At 39.2% G+C, this 24,291-nt stretch overlaps 1 protein-coding gene across 7 annotated transcripts in view; it reads right to left on the reverse strand.

Annotated features, from left to right (window-relative positions):
* Window positions 1-24,291, reverse strand: part of RAPGEF2 (Rap guanine nucleotide exchange factor 2) — a 248,568-nt gene that overhangs the window by 20,020 nt on the left and 204,257 nt on the right. For 6 of the 7 annotated variants that reach the window (XM_061192649.1, XM_061192646.1, XM_061192645.1 and 3 more), the window contains 14 exons: window positions 23,780-23,938; window positions 17,267-17,419; window positions 16,835-16,999; window positions 14,394-14,501; window positions 14,098-14,301; window positions 13,889-13,997; window positions 13,158-13,404; window positions 8,285-8,442; window positions 7,418-7,658; window positions 5,176-5,559; window positions 3,175-3,386; window positions 2,955-3,078; window positions 2,330-2,353; window positions 1,054-1,277 (listed from right to left, as the gene is read on the reverse strand). In XM_061192649.1, the coding sequence (XP_061048632.1) occupies window positions 1,054-1,277; window positions 2,330-2,353; window positions 2,955-3,078; window positions 3,175-3,386; window positions 5,176-5,559; window positions 7,418-7,658; window positions 8,285-8,442; window positions 13,158-13,404; window positions 13,889-13,997; window positions 14,098-14,301; window positions 14,394-14,501; window positions 16,835-16,999; window positions 17,267-17,419; window positions 23,780-23,938 (2,512 nt within the window). The remainder of the gene's footprint in view (window positions 1-1,053; window positions 1,278-2,329; window positions 2,354-2,954; window positions 3,079-3,174; window positions 3,387-5,175; window positions 5,560-7,417; window positions 7,659-8,284; window positions 8,443-13,157; window positions 13,405-13,888; window positions 13,998-14,097; window positions 14,302-14,393; window positions 14,502-16,834; window positions 17,000-17,266; window positions 17,420-23,779; window positions 23,939-24,291) is intronic. The other variant, XM_061192647.1, reaches the window with a different exon arrangement.

Genomic DNA, 24,291 nt, shown 5'->3' on the forward strand with positions numbered 1-24,291 from the left:
AAATGTCTTGACATAGATGAGCTTAGTTTTAAGTTAGTAGATGATACTAGCTGCCGTCTTTTCACTATCAAATTCTCTCTCCAATGGGGTAGAATTATCTATGTTGCTAATAGCAGCCAATACTCCTTGAGTATCGTACTGAGTGTATAATTCCACGGCAGATGGAAAGCAAGCCAATTTAACAGGGCAATTAGATGCTGTATTTTAAGTGTGTTAATATTCAAGACAACTCAGTGACTTCCTTCCTCCATCTTACACGTGACGGAGCTCACGTAACCGGCCTAAGGTGACGCTGTTAGTACGAGGAACAAACAGGATCTGAACTCAGACCGATCAGCCCCTTGAGGACAAACTCTTCGCCATGACACACAGCGCTTTAAGAGTGTCCTGGGTAAGTCTGATAACCTGAATCTTTCTCAAATTATCTAACATTTAAGCTCTGTAGACGGTATCTTCAAACTTGCCCATAAAAGACCCCAAAGTGTCCTAAATGGAAAACGCCTCTGTCTTACAAATATGGATGCCGAGAAAGAGAAAGTAGCCCCCATTTCTGGCCTGGCCGGACTTTCAAAGGCCGGGGAGCTACACATTAGGCTGAGCTGTGGTTCCCTGTGGAGAATTCCTGCCTTACACAGTAGCTGAACTCATTGCCAAGTGCCGGCCGGGCTGAGGGGGTCAGAGGCAGCCAGCACACCTAGCTCTGTGCCCCTCCCAGGCTGCCCATCCCTTGGCAAGTATCTTTGTGAGAAAACAAGGGATGCAAATGGGAGCTGCACCTGCCCCTGTGTCCCCTGACGGCGCTCTGGCTGCGTCGGGATGAAACCAAAGCCAGTCACCCCGAAGAAGCCTACGGTGTCGTGGTCCCCATGCGAACCCCGTTGGGCACGGGGCTCAGCCCGGGACAGCGCCGCGTGGTCCCCAGAGCCGCCTTCAAGGGAAAGGCGAGCGTGTCTCAGGATGCTAGGTCCCCCTGCGCCCAGCCCTGCTTTATCGGCACAGGAAACCAATCTGCACTCCAGCCGGACCCGGCGGCCGCCTTAAGGAGAGACTCACGCGTGTTGGTGGCCGGCTCGCAATGCAGGGATAACGTCTGAAGGCTCTCCTCGTCCATCTCCAGCTCCAAATTGGACAGGTACTGCTTCACTTTTCGAGCCATTTGGGCGTCCTCGTAAAGCTTTTTGGCATTGAGAAAGGAGCTACGACGCACCCGCTTTTTGTGACCACCTGTCTGAGCAACGTCTAGCACTGTTGCGTTTGTACTACCCTGGCTGAGAGACCTGGAAGACGAAAAGGTAGAGCTGCAGCTCGCTCCAGCATGGGATCACTCTATCTACTGGAAACGTGCCGAGACTCCTACAAATAGTCTACGTTCAAAAGGCCACATGCCTCATTCTGGTAAGTAAACTTTACAAAGGAATATAGAATCATACAGATCAAAAAAAAATTTTTTTTCACGTTTAAAGAGAATCCTACATACACTCTACATACACATATCTGTTTGGCACTTGTTCTGTTCCAACTAGAAAATTCTACTTTTCGCCTCTATTGAGCATTCAAGGCAGCTCTCTCGTAGAAGCCAGCAAGTAATAATGATTATATGTAAAAGCTCATGCAAGAATAAACACACAGTTGCAATCATTAAGAGTGGCATTAATTTTTTTTCTCCTAAAGAGGATGTCTTACATAAATTTAAAGAAATTACAATGTTCACGATTGTTTCCTTATTGCTTGGGTTAAATGTAGTGAGTTTGTCAAGTAATATGGTCAATCTGTTAATAAAATGGTCATGCAAATGTGAAAACACATGTATGGAAACTAGCACATGAGTTGTTAAGAATTATTTTTGGAAAGAATTGATTTATAGGATGAAAACAGTAGTTAGTTGAGCTGTAAAAAATTTAGTTTTAACACCGAGGGGCACCTTTTGTATTACATATATTTACTTCTCAAAAATCTGTGCAATAGTATTTAAACTGCACAATTTTTCCTTCTGACATCCTTTCTCCCCTCACCCCAGGTTAGATTTTTCTCATTTCAAAACACACAGATTATATTAAAATAAAGTCTTTCTGAAAGCTCAGGACTAGGCCTGGCCTACTGTTCCCCAGAACAATCATCAATCATTTCACAGCTCTCTTGGGTCATGACCTCAAAAGCAAAAGCCCCAGTAGATTAAACTTGAAGTCAGTTTGCCAACTGAAATTCTGCTAGAGCAAGAGGGTTAAGAAAAAATGCAAAAATGCAAAGCATCAGAAAACACAGCGGGTAAGAAAACAATGCCACGAGCGGGACGAGAACAGTGTGGGTGTGCAGTGTCCCCGCCACTTACCCCAGACTCCTCCACTTCTTCTTCCTGTAAGTGAGAGCCGTGGAGGTTGAAGCATGGGTGTAGAGAGAGACAGAGAGATCACAAGCTCAGAAAGAAAGGACTAGACTTCTGGATAAGCAGTACTAGAAGCCCACAAACCTTCTCACACACACAACTTGACCAGCAACAGTTTTCTGGCTCAAAAGACAAACATATGTAAATATTTGGTTCTAAAGGCTTTTGTTCTCTCCTTCACTGGATTCATCATTTTTGGCTGCACTGACAGCTAAATCCCTTGTGTGGACGGTGAGACAATACTGTTCGGATTGTTTATATATTTTAGCTCATACTATCAATTACACCTTGTAGCTCTGCAAGTCAGCGTTCTGAAAAATAAAAATAGCTGTGCCTCATGTTCAATGAAAACTGTCTGAGGGACCAACTGTTTTCACTGACAGCCCACAGTGCACACTGGATGTGGAATCAGACAGTCATTCCAAATCAGAGCTCGACGGAGATTCCCCACACACCCTGGTACATTTCACCATGCTACAGGCGGGCCTATTCAAAATCTTCTCATCTACTAGGAGGCTCTAAGCTCAACCTTCTCTAACCCCGCGAGCACTGCTGAGGGTGACACACTCACCGAGTCCTGAACATGAGGGCAGGGTCCATGTTCACAGAGGCCATTCGGCCAACGTGACGAATTTCTTTTGCAATCATTCTTAGCTTCTCAAAATTGACCAGCCCGTCGACTTTGGAGTCGTTCCCTGTAATTGGCAAAGAAGGAAAAGGGAATCACGTGGCATTTACCCTATGCTTCCACAAGTGGAGACAGAAATCTTCCAACTTGTACTTATACTCACCCTCGTGGAGGAACGTGAGATCCTTCTTGATCACCGGGAACAGGGGGATGATGGGAGGCTGTAGGTTTTGGCTGTTGAGGACATTGCGGTATTTTGCCATGTTTCTGGAAGGATCAAACAGGTCTTGGAGATCTTGAAACAGCTTTTCGTATTTATTGGGAAGTTTTTCCCAGGTGGTTCGCAGTCTTGCCACTGGTGCCAGGTTTAGGCCGCTGAGGGGGAAAAAAGAAAAGCGGTATAAAATTAAATGACGCATCCTTACGAAGTAAGTAAAAGAGCATGTTGTTTATTTCTTAACGTGTAACAGCTCTGTGTGAATGCTGTGAATACAGAGCAAGGTACAGGATTCATAAGAGCGTTAATATTTCTGGGTAACGAGAATTGAAGCTGGACCCAGGGACAGGGCCGAGGGGTTTCACTCTTCTTCCCTTTACACCCTCCTGGTCTGTTCTGTGAACAGAACAACTGGAATGTCAGGTGTCCTGAGGGCAGGGCTGTGTTTCGTTGCTTCATCTCCATACATAAAGTGCTTGGTGCCAAGCAGCCGTCTGATAAAACAGACTGGACAAATATCCTGGAGCAGCAACATGAAACAAAAGCCATAAGAACAGGAAGAGTAACAGATATCGTATATTAACGCATATATGTGGAATCTGAAAAAACTGGTATAGACCGTCTTATCTACAAAGCAGAAATAGAGACACAGACGTAGAGAACAAATGCATGGATACCAAGGGGGAAAGCAGGGGGCAGGGGAGGAATTGGGAGATTGGGATTGACATGCATACGCTATTGATATTACGTATACAATAGACAACTGATGGGAACATACTGTAGAGCACAGGGAACTCTACTCAATGCTCTGTGGTGACACAAATGGGAAGGAAATCCAAAAAAGAGGGGATATATGTATACGTATCAATGATTCACTTCGCTGTACAGCGGAAACTATCACAACATTGTAAAGCAACTATACGCCAATAAAAAGTAAAAAAACAAAAAACAAAAAAAAAACCAATAAGAGAATGATCAAACTCCTAGACAGAAAAAATGACTAACTGAATCATCACCATCAACATCAATATTGCTCATTGTTTCAGTCTGCACTTTCTTCCACCCTCACTCTAAGCACTTAAAAGGGAAGAAAAGTAACATTTACTAGGCATCCCCCTGCTTTGTGCCGGCTGGAACTCCACATACATTATGTCATTTAGTCTACTTGATAACTCTTTGGGTCACTGTTATTTTATAGAGAAATAAACTGACTTTCAGAGAAGTTCAAATAATTTGCCCAAAGTCACAGAGCTAAAGAAGTGGTGAATATAGATTTTCTGGGCTTTAAATCAGCATAAAAGAGAATTTTTTTTGAAGTATAGCTGATTTACAATGTTGTGTTAGTTTCAGGTGTACACAGCAGAGTGAGTCATCATATATACATATACACACACACACACATATCTCTATATATCTATTCTATCTATATATAAAAAGAGTACATCTATTCGTTTTCAGATTCTTTTCCCTTATAGGCTATTACAAAATACTGAGGAGAGTTTCCTGTGCCATACAGCAGGTCCTTGTTGGTTACCTATTTTCTATATAGTAGTGTGTATATGTTAATCCCAAACTCCCTGATTTATCCCTCCCCCACCTCTTCCCCCTTTGCTAACTATACATTTGTTTTGTACGTCTGTGAGTCTGTTTCTGTTTTGTAAATAGGTTCATTTATATATATATATATATTTTAAGATTCCACATATAAGCGATATCATATGATATTCGTCTTTGTCTGGCTTACTTCACTTAGTATGATCATCTCTAGGTCCATCCATTACAAGAGATTTTAAATTAAGGATTAAGATTAGGACTCAGAGAAAAAGAATTGTTCCATATGATGCAATTAAAAACTACTACACTCACACAGAGTCTATGGTTTTCAGGGATTGATACATTTTTTAAATCTGCGAACTGAATCGAACCTTACGGCAAATATGCTCTTACCTGATGATTGCAAACATGGAGTTAAAATTCTTGCACTCCCTGCAGTGCAGAGCTATCTTGATGAAATGCTTAATGATCTTCATCCTCTTCAGCTGGTTCGTCTCCCGCAGAATCTCAGAGGCTACCCAAAACGTCTCCTGGTTAATGACTTCCTCGAATTTCTTCAGGTTGGCACAGCTGGTTTTCGATTTGAGCTTAAATAAATCATCTATATACTCAGTGGGTTCGATGTTGCGGAAGAGCTCAAAGTTCCGCATGGAGAGCTGCGTGGCCACCTCTACGGTGCTGAGCTGCAGCAGGGAGATCTGACTCTCTCTCAGCAACTCCTGAGCGTCTTCATCCGAACAAAGGGTCTCTGTCTCCATGTTGTTTTTCAGGTAATACCTGTGAGAGACACAGAATTCAGAGCCTAAGCAGCAGTCTCACGATACTCCTTGAAAGAACAATGCTGTCTACTGAACGGTGGTGAGAGCACTCCACTGAATGATGGAAGGACAGACAGAGAAGGCAGCGGCTCCTCGGTCACCAGATCACAGAACCCGGCCCAGAAGCCACCGACAGAAACTAACGCATCACATGGAATTGCATCTGTACCAGGTGCAATCCATTTTGTCTTGTCCTTCCCTGCCTTCTAGATTACCTTTTTTTTTTTTTTTGCTAAAAAGGACAGAAAATAGCTAAATGTTAAAAATTATCAGTTTAAATAATGAAAAAAGCTCTACGGAAGGAAGCAGGAAAGATTGATCAATCCAAGTTTACCTATTTATTCAAATACCAAAGAAACCTATAAGCTATTTCCCTCTATTTGATCCTATGAGGAGAACAATCCTAAAATAGATTTTAACTTTCAAATATCTGATTTTCATGAAAACCCTCCAAGTTAAGTGGGGCAGGTATTATTCCTATTTGTCAGATGAGGAAACGGAGGCTCGCAAAGATGTACGCCCGCTGTAGAGAGAAAACTCGGGGTTAGCGCTCCTTTCTCTCCGTTAAGTGACTTGGCGAAAACAGAATCCAGATGTTTGCCCTGTGATTTTTTTTCTTTCCCGATTTTATACAAAGATGCTCTCCTTAAGGCAGATTCCATAAAGGAAGAAACAGGATGAGCAGGGTGGTCCTGCTGAACTGGCCTTCTGGATATATCGCCGAAGACACAGACCTCGGGGCCTTGACACTCACAGATTTCACGTTCTCAGTTTTGATTACTCATGAAGCCCACGATGTGAATCCATTTGTAATTTTCTTGAGTACTGACTGTGAATCATGACTTTGCACCTCAGTGAGATTTGGAGAACTCCACCATGATTACAGATAGGTCAATGTACATTCAAATGATAACGAGACAATGGGCCTCCTAAAACAACCCTGCCCGCTAGTGTCAGGGCTGGGAATAAACTGAAAGTGAAGAAGACAAAGGACGTTATAGTTGACAGCAAGAAAGCAGAAGCTCTGAATGAATTAAACCGGGTTTAGATGCATAACACGAAGAAGTCAAGAATACAATGAAACACTCCATACGGCGAGAAAAAAAGAAAAAACGTGATTTATGAAAACAATTTTCAGTAAGTGCAGAATCTAGTCATTATAAGAGAGCCAAAACCGAACTACTTTTTCAACTTTCCCTTATTTGTGATTTGAGGCTATCAATTACATTTTATCAATGGAAACACCAAGCAAGAGGCTGACAAGATCCCATACAATATTCTCCTACGAGTACTGTGTGATATAAGCGCTCTGAAAACCAAGCAGCAGAAGACCACACCCTCAGGCAAATGAGGTTTGGTTCCAGAGTTAAGAAGGGTTTTTCATAGTGTCATGAACAATAACAGGCAGCTTTAGCCAGCCACACTGTCACAGACATCTCCGCGTAAACAAACGAAGCTCCTGGAAAAGTCCGGTAGGCAGGAGCGGGTGACAGAGGATACTAGTGGAAGATGTTTGTGAAGGTGCGTCTCCCAGGAGAAGGGAGATGCCCTTCTGCGTGTCCTTACGGGAGCGTGAGCGCTGGCCGACAGGAACAATGGTCAGGTCACAGAGCCCTTGTTTTGCACGAGCTCCTAAGAGATCCTTGCGAGGGGTCTCTACTGTGTGCATTTCCTTTGATACGGCAATGCTTGGTGAATGGGGAAAATCTTGCTTTTAATCTGCAACTTATTTTAAAAACCCTCAGAAAGCATTCACCAGACTCTGATGTGGGTTTAAGGATGGGGTAAAGAAATCCAACAGGATAGACGACGTCTACCTTCCACTCAGCTGTATTCTGTCGGCAAGTTTGGAAAGCTGATCCGGAAGTCTTCTTTGTTTGATCACTCCCTCTGGTGTGACAGAGACCTCACAGAGTGAGTACTGATCCGGGGTGGTGGTCACAGCAAACTCCCGGATGGCCTGAATGACCACTTCCTTCGCCGTGGTGTCCTTACTGATCATGATGTATCGGCTTTGCTGGTCAGCCTTGAAAACCCTTAGCACTTGATCTGGCAAGTCTGGGGGAAAGAAGAGCCATCCGTCAGTAGAAAGGATTTCAGTACCTGGCAACACCATTACGGAATGCAACCTGAAAACGTCTCCTTAGAGAAGATAATGCTAAACTGTCATCTCTCCCTTACTTCAACCCTCCTGCAAAGATTCACTAAGTCAATATACAGGCATGCTGCATGAACACATTTGGCCCTAAAGATAACCACATTACCCACAGACAAAGGCAAACAGATCAGGTCATAACAGCAGCATGATGGTTGTCAGGTTGGCAGCAGAAAATGAAAAATTTAAAACTAAAGTCCATCTTTATTACATTGAAGAGCCCAGGAAGCTGACTGAAAATATGTCTCTTACTCTTTATTTAACATGACCTGGTGACACCTGCATGGTACGTGTTAACTTCATTGTAGGAAAGAGAATGCAAGTTCAGAGAGATTCATTTGCACATGGGCATATCAAATTGGTCTGAAGAATAAAAATGAACCAGTTCCAGCTGTTTGAAATTTACACTTTATCCTGACTTTTAGCATCTGGTAGAGTCCATGCCATGCCAAGAGAGACACACACAGCATTACCATTATGTCAGGGGAAAAAAAGACGAGAAAACAAAAGCAGTGTGGGCCATGCTTACCAGGAGTAGCACTGAAGTCTAAAATGCGATGATGGGACTGCAGTAAGTCAGGGTTACTGGATGATAAGGTTCCACTGACGGGCAGCGCGGTCGGGATATGCTTGGTCTGCCTTAATCCGACTATGCTGTCATCCTGAGACTGACCAATCCCGATGTCGCTGAACCAACAGGAAAGGTAGAAAACAGACGATCGGCAAGTTAAAAAGTTATGACTCATCAACAGATAGTGCGCACAGACAATAAATAAACCATATTTCAGAAAACCCGCCGTTAACGTACAACTATCATTAATAAATTCGGTTGGAAATTGCAAAAGCAACTCCTGCTTAAGTGTATCCAACTCATGTTCTTAAGTGCATAGCATGTTTCTCTAAAACCTTTGCCTTTTTAGCTTAAGACAAATCATAATGAATATTAGTAGTTTCTGAGTACAGACATATATTCAAGAAAAGATAAGCCCTAGTTAGTCATGGAAATAGATTTAAGAAAAAGCACATTTTTAAAAAAGGCATTTAGTCACTCCAAGGATGACTTCTGCCTCAGAACGGTTAAGTTGTTTTATAATCTTAAAGAAATGAAGAAATTGAGTAAAAAATGAATAGAGAAAAAAAAAAATCCAAACTGTCCCAACTTCATTCTCCAGTGTTTCAGAGAAATAAATGAGATCACGATGGAGTCAAATGTAAAGAAAGCTTGACACAGACATTATTTCCTAATTATACAGAGCATAAGAAAGCAGTGGTGCGTGGTGACATTTCTTGGCATCAAAAAAGAGGCGACGGAAATCCAGTGACTCACTTTCACTTTGAACTCTTTACTCAACATTTCTAGTTCTACGTTTAAGCTCCCAGACAAATACTACTTACTATGGATAGCTACAAACTCATTTCCATGTATAAAAGCCTGGGGACAACTCTTGAAACATGATTTAATAATACATAACATTATTTCTAGATTCGAAGGGCCAACTGTTTCTAAAACATCGGAATAAAACAACAAGCACAAACAAGCACAAAATAAGTAGAACACAAGCAAATGGTTATAGCTCTGACCAATTTCTATAAATACCTTGAAACAAGGAGAAAGAAGATCATACTAAGGTTGGGATACAAACCAAGGTGCCATAAAATAAGACACTTAGCGTCAATTAGGCTTTCAGACATGACAGCTTGATCAAAATAACTGCCATTTTTAATGGCTGTGCAAAGAAAAAAAAAAATCTAGCAACATTCTTCCTCTTTATTTGGGAGGGAAATGGAAATTACAGAGGCAAATAAGCAAGTACAAGACCAAAGATGATTTTAGTGTAAATTCTTCAAACTTCATAGGTAAATATGATCCAGCGATCCCACTCCTGGGCATATATCTGGAGGAAACACTACTTTGAAAAGATACACACACCTCAATGTTCATAGCAGCACTATTTACAATAGTCAGATGTGGAAGCAACCTAAGTGTCCATCAACAGATGAATGGATAAAGAAGATGTGGTACATATATACAGTGGAATACTACTCAGCTATAAAAAGGAATGAAATAATGCCATTTGCATCAACATGGATGGACCTAGAGATTACCCTACTAAGTGAAGTAAGTCAGACAGAGAACAACAAATATCTATGATATCGCTTACATGTGGAATATTAAAAAATGGTACAAATGAACTTATTTACAAAACAGAAATAAACTCACAGACATAGAAAACAAACTTACGGTTACCAAAGGGGAAGGTGGGGAGGGATACACATTAGGAGTTTGGGATTAACATATACACACTACTATATATAAAATAGATAACCAACAAGGCTGCTTAGCCTGGGGAACTATACTCAGTATCTCGTAATAACCTATATGGGAAAAGAATCTAAAAAGTATGTATATATAAAACTGAGTCACTTTGCTGTACACCTGAAACTAACGCAACATTGTAAATCAACTCTATTGCGATAAAAGTTAAAAAAAGATTCAAAGGTAAGTCCACAACAAAATTAAATTTCCATTTAAGTGCATAGAGGCATGTATATACAGACAAAAAGGATTCATGTTCTATGCAACATTAAAACCTTCACATTATTAGTGGAATTTTATTTTTCAACCATATAAACCAGGCTTTACTGCCAAAAATACTAGATGTCATACGTACATGAGACAACTGCTATGGACTCAGACCAAAGACAGAGCCAACTGGGCCTTTGCTGGCACAGATGCTATCAATACCGGTACACTCCAGGCATCCCCCAACGAGCAGCCTTCTTCAGAGCTGTTTCTCTGCAACGTTTCAATACCGAGCGTGATGATCTAACGCTCTACTATCAGCTGTATCTCTGCCGTCCACAGATGCAGGGTTACTCTTGGATTGAAACTACTTTGTATTAAAGGCTTAGTTCAGAAAGGTCCACCTCTGAGCACATTCTCTTGTTGCTGGACCTCTAGAACTCTCTCATTGCTACTGAGATTCTTTGACCTTGGTTAACTTCATATGTAGCCTGTTGTTTTATTCTCTCTTTCCTCAGGGTTCTGCAGTCTTTCTCCACTTACCTGACAAACAGACCTGAGCTTTACCATCCTCCTGCCCACCCACCCCATACTCACATCACTCTACCGGGCCTATCCTTGTCAGGCCGCCACCATACAACATCTTAGCTTCTGTGATACTGATGATGTTTGAGAGAGGAAAAAAAACAAACAGTATATCTGGAAGATTCATCTGGGACTTCCCTGATGGCCCAGTGGTTAAGAATCCACCTTCCAATGCAGGGGATGTGGGTTCAATACCTGGTCGGGGAACTAAGATCCCATGTGCCGCGGGGCAACTAAACCTGCACGCCACAACTACTGAGCCCGCGTGCTCTAGAGCCTGCGCACCGCAACTACTGAGCCTGCGTGCCACAACTACTGAGCCCGCGCACCGCAACTACTGAGCCCGCCTGCCACAACTAGAGAGCCCGCATGCCACAACTAAAGAGAAGCCCGCAATGAAGAGCCCACATGCCGCAATGAAGACCAGCGCAGCCAAAAAATAAAAAACAAATTTAAAAATTAAAAAATATAAAGTACTAGAAGATTTATCTGCTTGACTACTTTGGTAGCTTTGTCAAAAAAAAAAAATCTTTCTAAACATATGCTTATTTCTAGGAGAGAAAAGTTTTAGTAGTAACTAGTATTAAATAAAGTCTATCATACCAATATAATAGATCCTAAAGTTTACTGAGCCTTCTTTTAAATATAACTATTCTTTTCATTTCATTTCAATTATATTACATATATGGATTATTTCAAATAATTTTCATAATATTTAATATTTCATAAATATTTCATAAAAAGATTTAAATGAGTCATATATGTTCTTCAATGCAAATTATTTAAGATGTTTCCTCAGTGCTTTAAAAATCATCATGTGTAATTAGTATCCTTTTTTCTTTTCCCTTTTCTAGCTTTTGAATATCTTTCTAAATACACAGAATAACATTATACACAGTATTCTCATCCTGTGTCCTTCGCCAACACCCTGTACTGGGGATGGATTACGTCCCAGCTCTTACATGTCACATTTCTATTAATACTCGGCAGGGTCATGCTGACTTGTGTTAGATTGTTTTAAAGGTTCGTATTTAACTCATGGTCAACTGACTCTAAGATTTTTTTTGTTATTGTCCTGCTAATAATTCTACGTTGAAGTAACTGAAGTAACTTTTCTTATCTACTTAAAAATGAGTTTTTCATCAAGAAGGGTCACTTAAAAAATCGATTCCTATTTTCTATAATGCCAGCAGGCCTAATCCACTGTCTCTTAGACACTTACTTGGTATAAACATACTCTCGAGTCTATAAATATAGCCATTTTACTCACTGCTTATCCTCAGGACTCTGCTGTAGCAGTCTTTTCTAGCTGATATGAAACCACCAATCATTATAGTTTAATGGGGAAAACACAAGTTTGACACTCGACCCATTAACAGCATATCCTAGACCATATCTCTCTAATCTTTGGATGAAAATTTTATCTGAAGTGGAATTAAAAAAAAGAAATGCCCGATACACTCCTGAATGCTTATATGTACTGCTCCTCTGTAGGACCCATTAGATTATCAAAGAAAGAAAATAACCTTTATGTTTTCAAGTTATCTCTTACACCTCTGTAGTTTGAGGAATCAATAATAAATGAATTTGGGGCACCCGTGTAATTTAATACTTTAAAGAATTTTGGCTGATGGTAACTGGGTTTTACAGAGCACCCACAGACCCAGAAGGAACTAAAATGAAGACAAAAGCAAGCAGACAAGCAAAGCTAAAAAAGTGCGACACCTGCAACTTTGTCTGGTTTGAGCTCCTGGCGTAAGTAAACAGCTAAGAAGAGATTCAAGAATACACCTGACATTCTGACTGCAGAGCCCACTGGGAGGAAGGAAAGGAGTTCTGTGCTTGGTTGGTGATGTCTTGGCAACAGTTAAATAACTGAAAACAGGAGAGAGAGGAAACAAGAGAATGGCAAGCGTGAACGGAAGCAACTGGGAGCAGCAATGACTTGGTTGGCAAACAGCAGATGCTGATGGTGGAGAAGACACCCAGAAACAAAGAAACAGGAGCAGAAGTGACGTCACACCATGGGAGAGACAGGAGCAAACACACATTCTTGCCTTTTAAAAGTCCAAATGAGAAACAAAATATTTCAATGAAGATCGGAGTGGGCAAGTAAGTGGCAAAAATGGGATTAAAACAAGCTTAATTGTTCAATATTGCTTCTAAGAGAGCTCAGCCATAAAAGCCTGAAAACATTTTTTACACTCATGTGCAAACACTCGTTACATCACTACCTTTGCATGTCATTTTAACACAATAACATAATGCACAGAAAACTTATACAGACACTTACTTATATGGTTTTTGTGGCAAGATACTAATCCGAGTCTTGTCCAGTATCTTTTTTAGCTTGTTCCTTCCCCCAACAGTGTTGGCTTTACTTTTCTTATTTACTTTTTCAAGTCCTATCACCTGTTCTACGTCTACAGCGAGATCTGGAATGGAGTAGCGACTGGCCTTTTTGATATCTCCAATTTTAGGGAGGTGAGGAGCACCATTTCTCTTCTCTTCTGACAATCTTGTTAGAAGTTCTTTAAATACTAAAAAGGAAACAAACACCGCAAAACGCCCATTATAAGAAATGTGAACAATTCAAAGGCGATTGTAGAACTTGGAAATAGATAATAAGTACAGACTTCAGCTATCAAAACGGTAATCTTGTAGAAAAACACTACTCCAATGAACAAATGACACTAAGAATCTGTTTTTGTATGTTTTCTGTCACTTCTACTCAGATTAAGTTAAAATAGTACACTCTTTAAATGTATAGGTATTTAAAATATTTATCAATAAAAACATCAATAAAAATAATGTTATGGTCCTCAAGTAAGTAGATTTTGATTCAGATCTAATTATACACTTACATAATTAATTCTGTATCTATGCATTTTACTATAAATTTTCAATTCTTATGATGTTTGAATTATAAACATGACTTTTTTCATGATTAAGACCTAAATGCTAAAAAAAAAAGACCAAAAAAAAGGAAAAAAATGAAAGTATGCAAAAATGTAAAACACTTACCAAATAAATTGGTTTTCACAGTGATAGATAAGTGTGTGTTATTTCTAAGAATTTCCATGGCTTTTGACAGCTGAATATTTTCAAAGTTTTGACCATTTACTTCTAATATCTAAAAATAAAGTTATAAAATTAATTTCAGTTTCCCAATTGACTGAAGGAGAAAAAGACACCAGTATTTACCCTTATGTTTGCATTTAGAAATACCATACCTGGTCCCCTCGTTTCAAGCCTGCCTCGGTTGCTTTGCTACCTGAATCTACACTGTCAACAAAGATTCCAAATCCTTTCTCTGAGCCTCCAAGTAAGATGAAAGGCAAGGGAGCTTCTCGGGATGGTTTTGTGAGTGTCATCAATCTTCTTTTTGCTTTAGCAGCACAAGCAATATTTAACAGCCTTAGATGTCCACCCATTTTCTACAAGAGTTCAAAAAGAGTGGTTTCAAAGATGGGCTGAATAAAATGAACTTAAAGCTGATGGTTTATTTTTTAAAAATCACAAATATTACCTCTCTTTCCAGATTATTTTCAAATTCTTCTAGAAATCGAGTCATCGCAGGATCCCCTTCAAAGTCATTGAAGTGATTATTCACCCACAATAATACTACCCGTGTAACCTGCAAAATCAATTATTTTAATAGGTTTTCTTCTTTCTAGTGCTAAAAATTTACGATTAAAGTCATTTCAAAAAACAATTTACCTAATAACAATGAACAAGAAAAGTAACAACAAAACTCTCAGATTTCATTCATAAGAGGATGACCTTCTGAAAATATATATTAATACTTTGAATGTGGACTTTACGCTGTTTGGCCGAGAAGGGTTTTGAATCTGTGAAGGATGGTAACTAACTTTTATCTTGCTTCATCTCAAAATATATTTGAAATAGGTCACAACAAAAACTATAATAAAATCAAAATAAACTAATACAAAAGACAGAAACTTTTAACATCTACAATTCTGCAGGAAAAATGAGTAGCCTTCTCTTACCCTGCACACATGTTTTCACTGAGCCCTACACTGAGCTTTATACAGAACAATACACACACTCACAACTATGGAATATTAGCTTTGTACCAGCAAGAACCATGTGACCTTCATTAGACTATAAGTTCCATGAGGACGACAACTTTATCTGTTATGTTCTAAGGGCATCCTTAATATTTATAACAACATCTAATTCTCAGTAAAATTTTACTATATGAAGTGAGTATAACTGCAACTTTAAATATAAAAGTACCTGTTTTATTTTATATGAGCTTAATGTTCTAAATCTTGAATAACAAGATCAAAGAAATTTTCCATAGCATTGTTTTCAAGCATTAACTAACCTCTTAAAGTGGGAAAATTAAGCATGCTATTCTAGCAGTAAAGAAACAGAGTAGACAGTACACAGTTAATCTTCAAACTGCAGTTAAAATACTGTTTATAGTCAGTACGCTGTGACAAATTATAGTATATAACCTGACTAATCACTCAGGAGTCAACTCTTGATATTTATATTAATTTTTTGTCATTTATTTCCACTAATGCCCATTTTTCAAGTTTAGGAAACCCAGATGATCATCTCCCCTGAAACTATATCCTTAACACCTGACCTTTTCATAAAATTAAAATTTTGTAGCTGAGAAGCCCACTTAAAAGTCTACTAGCCATATTCCAGGTTAGAAAAACGAGATTCATAAATCATAAACTGAATACTACCAACTACCACCACAATACCTTTAAGATGCACCAAGAGACTGCTGAGAGCCAGGCACTACACAGTTATTCATCTTCACAGCAACCCCAAAAGGATGCTGATTACTGTTTTACAAGTAAAGAGATGAGTAGCAGGAGGATGAGATGACACAGAATGTAAATGGCAGAGGCAATACTAAGGCTAAGGACCTCGGCTGAGGTCTTCTATGCCTGTGACCCTCAGATTATGAAATGAAGAGCATTACTGTCCAAACGACTGCTCTAGGGCCATGGGCGAGTCAGTGGCAGGGCCAGCGCTGGAGCTGGAGGCCTTTTGCTGCTAGCCCCCAGTTCTGGATTTGTACGCCCTGCCTCGCCCAAGTCGGCCTCATGGAAACCAGGCCGTCACGTGGAAGGAGAAATGAGTACAGGCCATGAGTAGCTCTCAAACCTCACAAGACTAGGTACTTTATCACCCACTCTGGCCTTGAGAAAGAGCTTGACTCAAGAGCTGCTGAAGAGGGTTTGTTCAGAATTACATGACTGGGGCCTACCTGCCCGCGATGGTTCTGAGGGGATGCTGCTCGGGTACCAACTGAAAAACTGTAACTCTTATGTGGTGTACACTGGCCATCCACTGAACCAGAGGATGCAGATTCCCATGGAACCCAGGTGATTGGGGGCTGTGTTTTAACAGAATTTGCAACAGAACTAAAGTTTAAACATTTGCTGGGGGGAAGGGAATCAAGATGGTGGAGGAGAAGGACATGGAACTCACCTCCTCCCACAAATACATCAAAAATACATCCACATAGGGAACGATTCTCACAGAACACCTGCTGAAACATTTGCTGGCCTATGTACTGGCCTTTGCGTTAAAAAGAAAAAAATTTCTAGGGACTTCCCTGGCGGTCCAGTGGTTAAGACTCCACACTTCCAATGCAGGGGGCATGGGTCTGATCCCTGGTCGGGGAACTGAGATCCCACATGCCACATGGTGCGGCCCAATAAAAAAACAAACAAATAAATAAATTGCGAGCCCAAGAGGCAAGGCTTTAAAACAAAAAAAAATTCTAGGGCTGAACTTAGAAATCTATAACAAGAACTAGTATGTGTATCACCTTTTTTTTTTTTTGGCTTAAGAAGTACATTCTCTTATTCCATCAAAATACTTTGAACATAAGTGGCATGACAAATATACATTAAAGTCTCTTTAACTTTGTATCTGAATGTTTCATAGTTGAAAGGAAACTAAAACGCAACTTCCAACCTTATCCCTGAGGCTCGGGTCATTAAACCACTCCAACAACTTTTTGCCCACTTCCATCGGGCTGCAGAGGAAAGTCCTATAGGTCAACAGGAAGTCCTCTATGAACGTCGGATCCACCACCGAATGCTCTTCCACCAAATGCATCGTTAATCTCTCTGAGGTGCCCTGCAACAAATCAAAGGCGTCATCAGCATCCCGCATGAAAGGCATCTATATGGTACCTTGATTTCAAACCTTCAGCCTAAGATGAACTGGGCAGTAACATACACAATAATGAAGAAGACTGCTGTTCTTCAGGAAAGATGAAGATTTTTTACAATTGATAACATTTAAGAGAAGTTATGCCTAAAAATGGAGTGGGGGCATCTTACACCGTCCTAACGGGTACTACCTAAACCCTCCTGCCACGGGGCAGAGGCGTGTTTGTCTCACCTTGATGACGATGTGTCCCTTCCTTGTTCCCGTTCGATCGAGCTCTCGGTGTTCCTTCACCATGACGATCTCTCCTTCCTCTTCAACTTTTTGCATGTTCTTTTCTACTTGGTTGAGGATACGGCAGTAATCTTGCTGGGCTATGCAGACAAACTGGAATAAAATGTAAGTCACATGCTAATGATAAAGTGCTTGCGAGAGACCGAGTAGCAGTGTTAATGATTCAGTGTTTTAATTATTTAACACTGACATTTTCCCATGTCTCTCCCATACTTTCTAAATGAGGGCAGTAATGAACCTTAATCGGACTTCTCTACTTTTTAATGTATTTCCTCCTTGGTCAAGAAAAGTTTCATTTTTAGAATATTTATATGTAGTTTATATTAAAAATCCTAACAATGAAAAATATCAGAAGATAAAATTAGAATAGTTCTTTCTCACCACTCCCACTCCCCAACCTGTGACACCTAGAAAACAGCGGGGGAGGAGAAGGGACTCTCAGGATAGATATTAAAAAGAAAAAAAAAAAAGATTGGCTACATGTACATGTATAACTGAATCACTTTGCTGGACACCGGAAACTAACACAACATTGTAAATCAACTATACTCCAATAAAAATTAAAAAAAAAAAAAAAAAAAAGAGCACACACAACTGTGGGCAGAGCAGCAAAAAAGCTTTCAAGAGTCTATACGTGGTCGTTTAAGTATCTGTTAGAATTATGGCCCTAACAGAAAGGAAGAATATGAAAAGAATTCAGAATAGAATGATGTAATAATGGATTGTAATCCACTCCATCAGGGTAGCTGCTGGGTGGTCTTTCTAGTTTAAGAATTGTAATGTGCAACCTGAATCCAGGGGACTGAGCTAAGTGACCACGACTTTTTTTAGATTGTGATTTTTTGCTATACTATCAGTGGGCAGGTACAAACCTGGGACTCTCCGGTGCTTAGGAAGTTCTAGAGTGCTAATAAAATCACCATAAAATTGCCTTTTCAGAAGAAATTCTCTTACCTGCCCCAACCCTTCCTCGCTGTGGCTTCTAGGGTCAGGTGAACTGATTCAAACCCCAGCTTTACTACCTCTCACTGTGGGATCCTGGGACAACCACTCGGTGGGCCTCATTTTACCATGTGAAAAGGGGAGATGATCCTAAGAGCACCAGCCTCACAGGATCCTTGTGGAGGCTGAGTGAGATAATCCAGGTAAAACTCCTGAACTGTGCTAGATACACAGTACGTGCTCAATAAATTTTATTTATTATTTAAAAAATAGATATTAAAACATAATTATCATTTAGTGGGTTTTAAAAATTTGAAAAGATTTTGAGAGCAGCAACTTAAAAATAAAGATGATCTTAATAAAAGATATCAAAATTCAAAGATACCCAAGCAGTAGATATAACAAATTTGCTAATTATATTGATAAAAGAAATCATTTTAGAAAGTCTGTTCAAAAAAGGTCCACAAAATAAGCCACACATTTGTTAAGCTCAAATCATTGTTCCTCATAACTGGTATGAAGGTTAATCCTTGCTCTTTTAAAGAAAAAGTTAACAAAAATATACACATCAAGCAATTACTCCTCCACGACCCCAAAGATAAAAATTTCAGGGCTCAGGGCAAACCATTTAATTACATTTCTTAGTAGTTTTAAAGAAAGTTAAGAATGAATTCTAGAAATCACTTATTACACACATCAGCCAGAGGCCAGTGAGGAGGCAACAGTAGATTCGTAAATAAAAATTGTCTTCTCTGAATTTTGAATAATTTATTCTTATTTTAAAAATCTGTTAGGAATGAAGAAAGGATGGACATGTCTTTTTCTCCTTTAAGGTGAGAAGATGAAAAGAGGGAATGGTTAAATTATAATGTACGTAAGATAAAAGATGCTACAGGCATCTAAAATCATATTTTCATAGGACCTTTAGACTTCTGGCTCAATATTCATGATAATACATTAATTTTTTTAAAAAAATTTAAAACCAAATATTGTAATAATGATTTTAATGACAATGATGACATTATTATTATCATCATGATATTGCAGTAGCTTTACAGGAACTTTCTCACTTTATCCTCCCAACCAGCCCATGAGGAAGGTACTACTATTATCCCCACTGTACAGATGAGGAAACAGCTGTGCCTTCAGCGTGCTAATGTAACCGATGTCTCGTAAGTACATGCTTGCTAATTAAAAAAAATTATACATGCATATCGAAATCTTGGCATAACAAAAGGCTAATAATTATTATTTCTGAGCAATGCAATTTACAAGTGACTTTCATTGTTTAATATACTTTTCTATATTTTCCATACTTTCTGCATAATCAGTAAAGCTTTTTTACAGAAGTAGCAGCAGCAGTTCACACTCAAGAAAGAGCATACTATGATATTAAGTTTCTTCCATCAAGTTGATTGATATCATCTCACTAATATTTCTATTAAGAGTTTAGAATCAAAAAGTTAACATTCAAAAAGCATAGGCTTTTGTTGTAAGCAATTATGGATAGTTTAATAAATTTTTTTAAATGCCAAAAAACCCCCTACAGACTCACATCCTTAACACTGACCACAGGTGTGTGTATGTTTAAAATCTGTGGTCCTTAGTTTCTTGCCTCAAAAATATTTTTGATTTTTTTCTTTTTACAGGGTAGCAAAATTGTTCCCCAGGTCTCCAAATAATTTTAGGTGTTCTTTCTTATACTCACTTTTAGAGAACACAATTATATCATTTATCTCCTAAAAAAGAAATATATCCCTGAGTTAAAACAAGTAAGTAGAGAGATAAAAAGAAAATGCTTTCTGAAGAGAAATGTACTAAAATTAATCTTCTTGACTAAGGACTTAAAGAAATTAGAATAAGTTTGATTTGAAATTCTTAGTGTCTAGACAGACATCTTTGGCATTTCTTCTGCAGCAAACTGAAATACCATCCAAAAAGGAAGAAAAAAAAAAGGACTCCCAAACTGAATTTCTAATATGGCCATACAGAACTGATATCTCAAAAGAAATAAATTTTACAAGAAAACATTTATTTTTTATTAGCAAATTTATTTTTGCTTTAAGAAGTTTTTAGGTATAACATGAAATTTATAGGAAAAATATAATTTTTAATTGGTATGATGAAGCCAGTTGAAAATTTGTGAGTTATACACGTAATTGTTTTAGTGAGGTTTTATACTTTCAGACAGGTGTTCACAGGTGAAAGTCCTGTATGATCTTGGCACTCTGATATGAAATAAAAATTCAAGCAAGATTTCATCTATAAAAGGGCAATGATTTCATTTCATTTCATTTATTACGTCACAGGATAATTTCCTTTTGGGCACATGACCTCACAACTTTTATTTAGTAAAAATATTAAAAATGATAAAAGAATGAAGTAAAGTTAAACTTTTATCAACATATAAAACAGTCAGCTTTCACTATATCCATGCAATTGCTTTCTCCTCCAAAACTACTGCTAAAATTCAAAGCATCACCAGCTCTCACGGTCTCAAGAAAACATGAGTCTAACAGATTTACCTTAAGAGGCTAGATCTGTTTAAACTGGTACTTTGCATCTGCAAGGGAGTTCATACCTAATTGTTCACACAGGCATCCAAGTGTTCCCTCCCCGCTGAAGGGTGCAGGGCAGGGCGAGGCCATGCCTGGGTGTCACTGGCAGGCCCTAGATGTAGGTGGTGGAGAGAGGAAGGGGAGACAGAAGTAGAAGAGCGGGAAAGGAAAAGAGGGACAGGAAGAGGGAAAAAGAAAAGGAAAAGGCGTGGATGGGGAATGGAAAACCATGACCAATCACCTGGTACCAAAGGACATCTATGCCTGGCCCTGCCTTTGTCCTTCAAACCCAACAGGGGACAAGAATGGGAAGAGGAGGGGACTTCCCTGGCGGTCCAGGGATTAAGACTCCGCGCTTCCACTGCAGGGGGCGCAGGTTCAATCCCTGGTTGGGGAACTAAGATCCCACAAGCCGAGTGGTGTGCCCAAAAAAAAAAAAAGAGAGAGAGAAAGAAAAAGAAAAAGAGAATGGGAAGAGAGGCACACAGAGGGAGCAGGGCCAAGCACGGCGCTGAGCATTGAGCACATCACGGGACCCAAACAGACAGAAATAAATGTCAAACAGAATCCACTCATGCTGCGTCCTCAGGCTGAGCTTGGGCTCGACTCTATACCACACTAACCCAAGATGTATTTTGGGAACCCACTGAACTGTAAGGAAATGAGGGCCGAACCTAGCCAAGGTTGCTTCCTCTTGGTAAAGGGAACACCACTTTCGTTCACTTCATTCAGTAACCTTTGATTATCTACAATGTGCTCGGTACAATGACACCCTCGTGGAGACCACTTTACGGACAAAAATGTGACTCTCACTGTTTAGTTCTCCCAACAAGAGGAGCATGTGCCATGGGCACGTTCTGACAAATAAATGACGTTTTAACAGAAATACGCTAAAATGCTATAATTTAATGCAAATAAGCGTTTGCATTAAAATATCTAAATTCATTCTCCACGCCTGTTCTAATATGGAGGGAGGGAACTTCCGCAGGGCCTGAGATGGGTGGGAATCACAAGGGTGATTCTGGAACCCGCTTTCACGTTCCTTTTACAGCGTGTGGAGAGGCCTGCAGAGTGAGAAAGACTTTGTCTGGCAGACACTGCGCCCTTGACCCTCTTTGTACATCCGGGAGTCTCGTATCAGGAACTATAGGAGCCTAATACTACCTCAATCAGAGTTTTCGTTTTCAATTAGAGTTTTCTCTTGGCGTCTGCCTTGATGACTCTCACTCTGGATTTCCCGCTGATTCCTCATCCAGTAGAGAGATGAACTCTCTTCCTTATATCTACCTCCTCTTCCTTTCCCAGGACTCCCGGATAAATATTTAATGTTACCTGCTACATCTGACATTACTTCAGCACTCTTGGAATATTAAGTCATAATATTTTTATCAATTATTCTGAAACATTTCTATGCCTCCTATATCACTTCAGTCCCAAGATTACAAAATTTCTAACAAAAGGGGTTGGCCAATTATGAGGTGCTAATGTAGCAGCTGAATTCTCAGAAATAAAACAGCTTTTACTCGCCCTTTAAGGACAGAGATGGACCCAGATGCTCTAGTGATCCTGACTTGCTCGCCCTTTAAGGACAGAGACGGACCCAGATGCTCTAGTGATCCTGACTTGCTCGCCCTTTAAGGACAGAGACGGACCCAGATGCTCTAGTGATCCTGACTTGCAGAGGGGCCCAGGGAGAGACTGAGACGCAATAATAGGACAGAGAAACCTTTCACAATTTTCCAGTTCGTTTTGACTCAGTTTGGCTTTATTTTTTTTGGAATATAATTCTAAAGCTGAAATATCACATATGACCCCTTTTAAATACACATTTTGAGGCCAAATATAGACTTTGAGATTTATGTACCATTCTGTTTTCCTCTATTTTGCCAAATAATTGAGAGCTGGCTATATTAAGAAAGCTCTTCTGGCGTTACATATTCAAAAACTGAATTTATAGCCTTTTTTTTTCTCTCTCTCTACAGTGCTCACTGGAGGAATTATTTAGCAAAATTATTCTCTAAGTAAGATGATTTTATTTATAGCCATGGTCATTTTTCTTTTTAGTAAGTAAAACACTTGAAATGAAAATTTAAATGAGCACTATTTTATATTTATCAGACATTATAAAAATTCAATGATGTTCTTTTAGCATAAACTATATTCAGATGTATTTTAGACTGTAGACTAATAAGTACAAGGATCACTTAACATTAATTAGTCTAAGTCAACTCTTTTGGTTTATTTATATTAAAATATTTTATCTTTCAAGGACAATTTTTTAAGACATAAATTATAAATACTTAATAATGATAAAAGCATCTTAAATTTTTTTTTACACTAATATAGAGGTTACCGGTTAGATCGATCTAATTAAATTTCACATTTGGTCTCAACATTCTCTCTAGACTTTTATTAAATGCTTTTCAATAATGAATATTAACATAATATCAATACTGACATTGTTCTTTTTATTAGCAATCATTTCTTTACTATCAAGTGTTTCTACTGATTCATACCATGATTAATTTTCATGACTTCTAAAATCAATTCCATATCTTGCATGTATTTAAATAAAAATACTGTGTAACTGTATCACAGCATCTTTACTAACCTACATATAATTTCTTTTCATGCTGGGCATTTTACTTCCATATTTTTTGTTGACTAGATTATCAGTTATTATTGATGGAAATTTAAAAATACCATATTTATAGAACACTTGTTTTTTAATAGAGCACATTTACAGAATGCCTAGCTCTGTGGAGTCCAAGTAACTTGACGGGAGATTTGTTTTTAATTTCCTGGAGTGTGACAACACTAAAAGCCATAGTTCTACTTTAAAATCTTCTTTATAAATCTAAAAGATGACCTGTTTATACAGGCTGAAAAATCTTACCTCAACCACATACGTAAGTGCTCTTTGTATTAAGCATGGAATAATGACAGTTTATACCTGGCAGTCATCCACCTTTGTCCTCATCACTCCTTTCATGTATTCCTTGTCCATAGTAGGAGAGACACCGAAACTATTTCCCATACATAGTATTTCTGCTTTTCCATCGGGGTAAGTCACTTCCACAGAACCATTCAGAATCACTGACCAGGAGTCCAGCTAGTTCCAAAAAATGAAGACAAAGCAGAAAATAACATCATGATCGTGAAGCTGTAAGTGCTGGAACGGTCCCTAAAAATGATTTAGATCTTTTACTTTTTAAAGAGGGAACAAATAACCCAAGTACGGCTGACCGTTCACCAAGTTCACAGAACAAGAACTAAAGCACAGCCATGGACCCGCGGGTTTCCAGGTGCCTGCACGGCACTCCGCTCTCCTAATGACTCTGGCTATTCCTCTCTTAAACGACACTGGGGTAAAAATGTCTTCTGTTCCCCAAAACACATGTAAACAAGATAAAATGATCACCACAGCCTTGATTAAGAATAGCATTTTGTTCTGACAAGAGGCGT

Source organism: Eubalaena glacialis, chromosome 5 (genome assembly GCF_028564815.1).
Source record: "Eubalaena glacialis isolate mEubGla1 chromosome 5, mEubGla1.1.hap2.+ XY, whole genome shotgun sequence".
Classification (NCBI taxonomy): domain Eukaryota; kingdom Metazoa; phylum Chordata; class Mammalia; order Artiodactyla; family Balaenidae; genus Eubalaena; species Eubalaena glacialis.